At 58.1% G+C, this 5,422-nt stretch overlaps 2 protein-coding genes and 1 pseudogene across 2 annotated transcripts in view; all 3 read left to right on the top strand.

Annotated features, from left to right (window-relative positions):
• The window catches only part of ACA1_387610, a 2,996-nt pseudogene extending 2,582 nt beyond the window's left edge, over nt 1-414 (top strand).
• A 92-nt stretch (nt 415-506) lies between these two features.
• On the top strand, nt 507-4,527 carry ACA1_387600 (ubiquitin domain containing protein; the record flags this gene model as incomplete). The annotated part of the gene is made up of 13 exons (XM_004333106.1): nt 507-762; nt 896-1,147; nt 1,216-1,250; nt 1,487-1,571; nt 1,684-1,776; nt 1,876-1,973; nt 2,333-2,486; nt 2,563-2,737; nt 2,875-3,240; nt 3,285-3,414; nt 3,499-3,575; nt 3,714-3,859; nt 4,043-4,527. The coding sequence occupies 13 exons, from the start codon at nt 507-509 to the stop codon at nt 4,525-4,527; spliced, it is 2,352 nt and encodes a 783-aa protein (XP_004333154.1).
• Nucleotides 4,528-4,628: 101 nt separating this feature from the next.
• Nucleotides 4,629-5,422, top strand: part of ACA1_387490 (uncharacterized protein) — a gene marked incomplete at both ends in the record, with an annotated part of 1,482 nt that continues 688 nt past the window's right edge. The window contains 5 exons of the mRNA XM_004333105.1: nt 4,629-4,724; nt 4,812-4,911; nt 4,986-5,098; nt 5,126-5,207; nt 5,296-5,369. Coding sequence (XP_004333153.1) covers nt 4,629-4,724; nt 4,812-4,911; nt 4,986-5,098; nt 5,126-5,207; nt 5,296-5,369 — 465 coding nt within the window. The remainder of the gene's footprint in view (nt 4,725-4,811; nt 4,912-4,985; nt 5,099-5,125; nt 5,208-5,295; nt 5,370-5,422) is intronic.

Raw genomic sequence — 5,422 nt, 5'->3', positions numbered from 1 at the left:
CTCCAAACCGACCAACGGCTCTCTCATCAGCGAGATGCGTGTCGAGATCGATCGCCTCGCACGCAGGGCCTCTTCGCGTACGTCTCCATCATAGTGTGTGTGTGTCGTGTCTGTGTGTGGGACTGACGTGGTGATTCCAGATCGCGCGGTGAGGGCAAGTGGTGGGACGTGCCCCAGAGTGGTGCGAAGGAGTACTTGACGCTGAAGCCGGGCATGGCCGACCAGCTGGCCAAGTACTTTGCCCAGTTCGGGTGGCAGCTGCATGTCGAGCCGCTGGTCTACCAGCACGCCTGGGAGAAGACCCTCGTCGAAGACGTCTTCCGTCTCGTGAGCCCCTACGCCACCATCTTCGTCGCATCATCCATCGGCCTTGCCCTCCTCCCCACCCACGCTCTCTTCTCTTTGTTGTTTTAGTGCCTCGGCTGTGTGCAATATTTGGCATTTTAGCTGAAAATAGAAGCAAACCAAATTAAAAATATTATTTTATATTGTTTATTTTTCTGAAGATGGAGAAGGAGCAACGAACAGAGTGGCTGCCGTCCACAATGAGGCGGTACTGGAGCGAGAGGAAGGCGAGGGGCTATGCGAGAGGAGGTGTTGATGATGATGGTGCAGGCCGCCGCTTCACCGGCCCGCAGGTGGGCGTCTGGCAGGTGTTTGTGCGCACCCTCCAGGGCCAGCTGCTCACCATACGGGCCGGCCCCAACGACACCGTCGAGGCCCTCAAGTTCAAGGTCTGGGCGCTCGAAGGCATACCTGCAGGTACCTAGACCTGCTTTTTGACTTTCACTGAAACTCAAATAAACAAAAATGCGGTGTTCGAACACCGTGTGTCTTGTGTGTGCGGTGCGTGTGTGTCGTGTGCGTGTGCGTGTGCTGTGTGTTGTTTGCGCAGATCAACAGAGAATGATATTTGCGGGGAAGAGACTGGAGGATGGACGGACCTGCGCGGACTACGGCATGAGTGATCAGTGCACGCTGCACCTGGTGCTGCGTCTTCGTGGTGGCGGGCCCGGCCAGGAAAGCGAGGAAGAGCAGCGACGTTCGCAACTGTGGCCTGCACCCGACGGCGCGGAGCCGACGACCACCAACCCGCAGCCCAACTCGTTCGGCTCGATGGCCGCCGAAGCCCAAGCACGAAAGGTCAGTGCGCCCACGCTGATCGCGCTCTGATCACGAATCGTGCAACTGACTGGGCGGCGGCCGAACAAACAGGAGTTCCAAGAGCTCTGGGCCTCGCCCGTGACCGGGTTCTCTATCTGGCCCGTTGGTTGGCAATGGGGTGCGGCCTTCTTGCACACTGATAAATAATAATAACGAGAAAATGCTGATCGTCTGTGACACAATCCTGGTGGTTGACATTCCTTGCATTCTATCATCCAGGACCGAACTTGCGATGCTGTTACACGCCACCGGTACCTCACGCATGGACAGTAGCGAAACGCACTTATTTTGCTGTGTTTTTCTGATTCTTCTCTCGAACCAGGGAGACAGCATGTATGCCGGGCGCACGTTCATGTTTGATATCAAGTTTGGAGTGTTGGACGAGGTCGATTGGCACCGCCTCAAAGGTGCGCCGCATACTGATCTTCTGCTATTTCGCCTTTCTCTTTCTGTAACCGCAGTCACCCTGACACACGCTGCCAGAGGAGGCGTCAGGTACATCGCTGTCGAGTTCATCAGGACGGCCTTCAGCCACCCTCGAGCTGCAGCTGCGCTCTGGCACAGTGAACCTGAAGACCCTCACAATCACCACCCGGGACATGACAATCGGAGGTACGTACCCGCACCTTGTGGTTCTATTGATGAGACTCATCTCCTTTCGGTCAACTCACCACGCTCGTGTCACACGCATGCGCGCTCGTTGCACGACAGAACTGAAGGACACAATCAGTGCGCGAGACCACATCGAACGCGGCGCGATCGAGTTGCACGACTACGGCCAGGCTGGCTTGTGGGAAGACGACAAGAAGGTAAGCAAAACTGCGTTCGTCCACCTGCACCTGCGAGAGAGTCCTCACTGCGCCATACCCAGCTGTCCGACTATGTTGGCTTAAACTATAGCCTGTACACAGCGTGTGTGAGACTGCGTTTGCGCGGGTGGATTCAGGTACGCGCATTTCTGGTGGCTGCGGGTGGTGGCGGTTGTGATGGGCGGAGGCGGCGACGGCTGGTGGTGGATATGATAGCGAGCTGAGCAGCGCTTGTACCTCGTTCGCTGCACGTATGTTGCATCGACCAGATTCGAATGGTGACGCCATTCTTCCATCCGCAAGTAAGTCACGACGGTCTGCTGTGCCTCAGCCGAGCCCATCGCGAGCGTGTCTGGCAGCTCAGCGACGTACCGATTGTTCTCGAGGAGCTGTTCGCTCGTAGGCCGAACTCGTGGGACTTCGACGAGTGGGTCAACCAGTCGGCCTGCTGCCAGTGCCAGACCGATCCCTCTGAGTTTACTCTCAGGACTCTCCATCCGGCCAACCACACCCGTACGTGTGTGTCGTGTGTGTCGTGTGTGTCGTGCGTGTCGTGTGTGGTTAATCACTGAGATGTCACGCCCAGCAGCCGACCCCACGAGTGCTGAGGGCATAGAACTGCCCAAATCTCGGCTTATCAACCACCTGTCGCGCTTGGTCAACGATCTCGATGCCCTGCCCGACGTGGTATTCGTACTCAACAACGGCGAGGACAAGGTGTATGCGCACAAATCCATTCTGGTCGGCCGTAGCCCCGTTTTCAGGTTCGTTCTCTCTCCCTAGCTTACACACAACGCACACGCACACGCACACGCACACGCACACGCACACGCAAGAGCGCAGGCGCGCGCACACAAACGCACTCACGCACGCACACTACTAAACTCCTGTTTCTTCACAGAGCCATGTTCTCGGGTCATGACCCGAGCACCACCGGGCTGACGCAAGTGCCCATCGACTTGCCCGAACACGCGACTGCTGCCACGTTTGCCAGCTTCGTGCGCGCGGTCTATACTCTGGCCTACGATGAGCCAACGGCGAGCCCCGACATCGCGCACGAGGGCGTCGTCTCGCTGGCCCAGGAGTTCGGCGTGGCTGTGCCTACGGACCCGGCGGCGCGGCAGAGCGAGCTGGAGGTGGCCCAGCTCAAGCTGATGACCGACGACCAGTTCAAGGACGTCACGCTCGTGGTCGGCGGAGACAAACTCAGGGCGCACAAGTACCTGTTGATGGCCCGCAGCAAGTACCTGCACACCATGTTCACCAGGTACGGAATTCGAGCGATTCCTCCTCCTTTCATGTGCGGTGTAGATTCATTCTTTGCATTGCCATGAATGGCAACGACAGTGGGATGAAGGAGGGCCGAGAGGGCGTGGCCGAGGTCGAGCTGCACGACATCGCCTTCCCCGTCCTGCAGCACATACTCGAGTTCATCTACACTGTACGTTTTCATCATCATCGTCATCGTCATCGTAATCGTCATCGTCATCGACTGCGGGTCTCATATATGGCAACAATCGCGCAGGACAAGATCAACGAGTTGCCTGAGAATCTGGCCGAGCTGCTGATGGCGGCTGATCTGTTCCAGCTCGCCCGCCTCAAGTACGCACCCTCTCTAGATCAAGAGGCCTCAGACACGCTGACATTCATGAATTGGTCTCCAACCAGGGCGCTGTGCGGCAAGGCGCTGGCGGAAGCGCTCGAAGTCTCGAACGCGTCGTGGCTCTACGAGATCGCCAGTCGCTTCGACGCCGAGCCCCTGCGCCAGGCCGCGCTTCACTTCATTATGCGCCACTGGACCGACGTCGCCGCGACCCTCGACGTCGCCGCCGAGCCCGGTTCCTCCGCCATCGCGGAGCTTCGCCAGCTTCGGGCCGCCATCTTCGGTCCACGCTGCTAACCTCCCGCCAGACCACTTTTGGCACTTCATTCAGCTGGTCGCCAAGACTCCGACCACCACTGCATTAAAAAACGACCAGCTAGCTCTCAGCTTCATTTTTCTGTTCTTCATACTCATCACTATTACACCACCTTCTTCTTCACCTTCATCATCATCATGGTGCTGTCAGCTCACGTTCTCAACTGCTGCGTGTTCTTCGCCGGCGGCCTGGTCTACGCGGTGGCCCTGTGGTGCCTCGACTTCTCGCGCTACCCCGACAGCCCCATGCACCTGGTCTTCGCCATTGGGTCGCCCATGCTGATGGTCATCGGGGCCGTCGGGCTCGTGGGCTACTTCAGGCGCAGCCTGCCCTGCGCGCTGGTCTACATCACCGGCATCTACGCCTTCTTCCTGGGCTCCTGCTTCGTGCTGTCGTTCGAGCTGGCCCAGGCCGTGCAGCGAAGCGACCGGACGGTGGTGGCCGTATTCATCTCCCTGCTCAGCTTCCTGTTCGCATTCACCATGCCCCGGTGCTACAAGGCCGAGCGCGACTTCGTGGGCGAGCTCCTGGAGGAGCGCCGACAGGTCCAGGCGCACCACGAAGACGTGGCCCTCCTCCAATCTGCAAAGTATAGAAGAAGAAGAATGTCACATTTTTTCAATAACAGTTTGTAAAATAATCTGTGATTGGCTCAAAGATACCTGGAATAAAAGCAGATAAATGATCGATCGATTTGAAGTTATATTTCAAAAAAAGGTCTGAAGAGGAACGAAGGATGGCTGGCCGCACGCTGGAGGAGCTGGCCCTGCAGGTAGCGCTAGAGCATGTTCTTCACTGCGAGTCCCTACGCTACCTCCCTACCGGCGTGCAGGTACCACCTTTATCCCCCCCCCCACAAGGGGGGCAGGCAACAGTGCTTGGTCTGACATCAGCTTGCTCCCTCCTTCGCCCATCTCAGCTGCGCATGTGGGAAGAGGTGTCGGTCATGGTACCCATCACTGCCGCATTGCTACGCAAGTTTGATCTCCACCTGCTCGCGGCCAACAAAACACTCGGTGGTACGCCACACGCACACACGACACCGCACACACTGCGCACCGCACACACCTAACAAGTTGTGTTGACCGCACAGGAGCGAGAGGACTGCACAGGGACGCGCTCGAGCTGCTGGGCCAGTACGAGAAGGAAGAACAGCAGCGCGCCGGCACCGCCCACGTGGGACTGAGGTCCCTACGCGTGAGCGCGGTACACCCGAGACCCCAGGGCATGCAGGGTCTGCTGGCGCCCTTCCGCCAGCTGCGCTCGTTGTCGCTGCACGTCTTCATCAAACCCAACGACCTGCGCTGTCTGCGTGGTACGTACCATCACCATCATAATCGTCGTCGTCGTGGTCATCATCGTCATCATCGTGTTGGTGTCGTTGACTTTCATGAGACGAGTAGGCATGCCGCAACTGAGGCGCCTCGACCTGTCCAGGTCCTCGCTCTGTGACCAGGGCATGACACACCTGGGTACGGTATCTTATGTGAGCTTACAGGCCGTCGGATACGGCCATACTGCGCAGAAAGC

This window comes from Acanthamoeba castellanii (assembly GCF_000313135.1).
Source record: "Acanthamoeba castellanii str. Neff unplaced genomic scaffold scf7180000084733, whole genome shotgun sequence".
Classification (NCBI taxonomy): domain Eukaryota; phylum Discosea; order Longamoebia; family Acanthamoebidae; genus Acanthamoeba; species Acanthamoeba castellanii.
The sequence above is the reverse complement of the archived record's forward strand: the minus strand, read 5'-3'. Positions and strand labels throughout refer to the sequence as shown.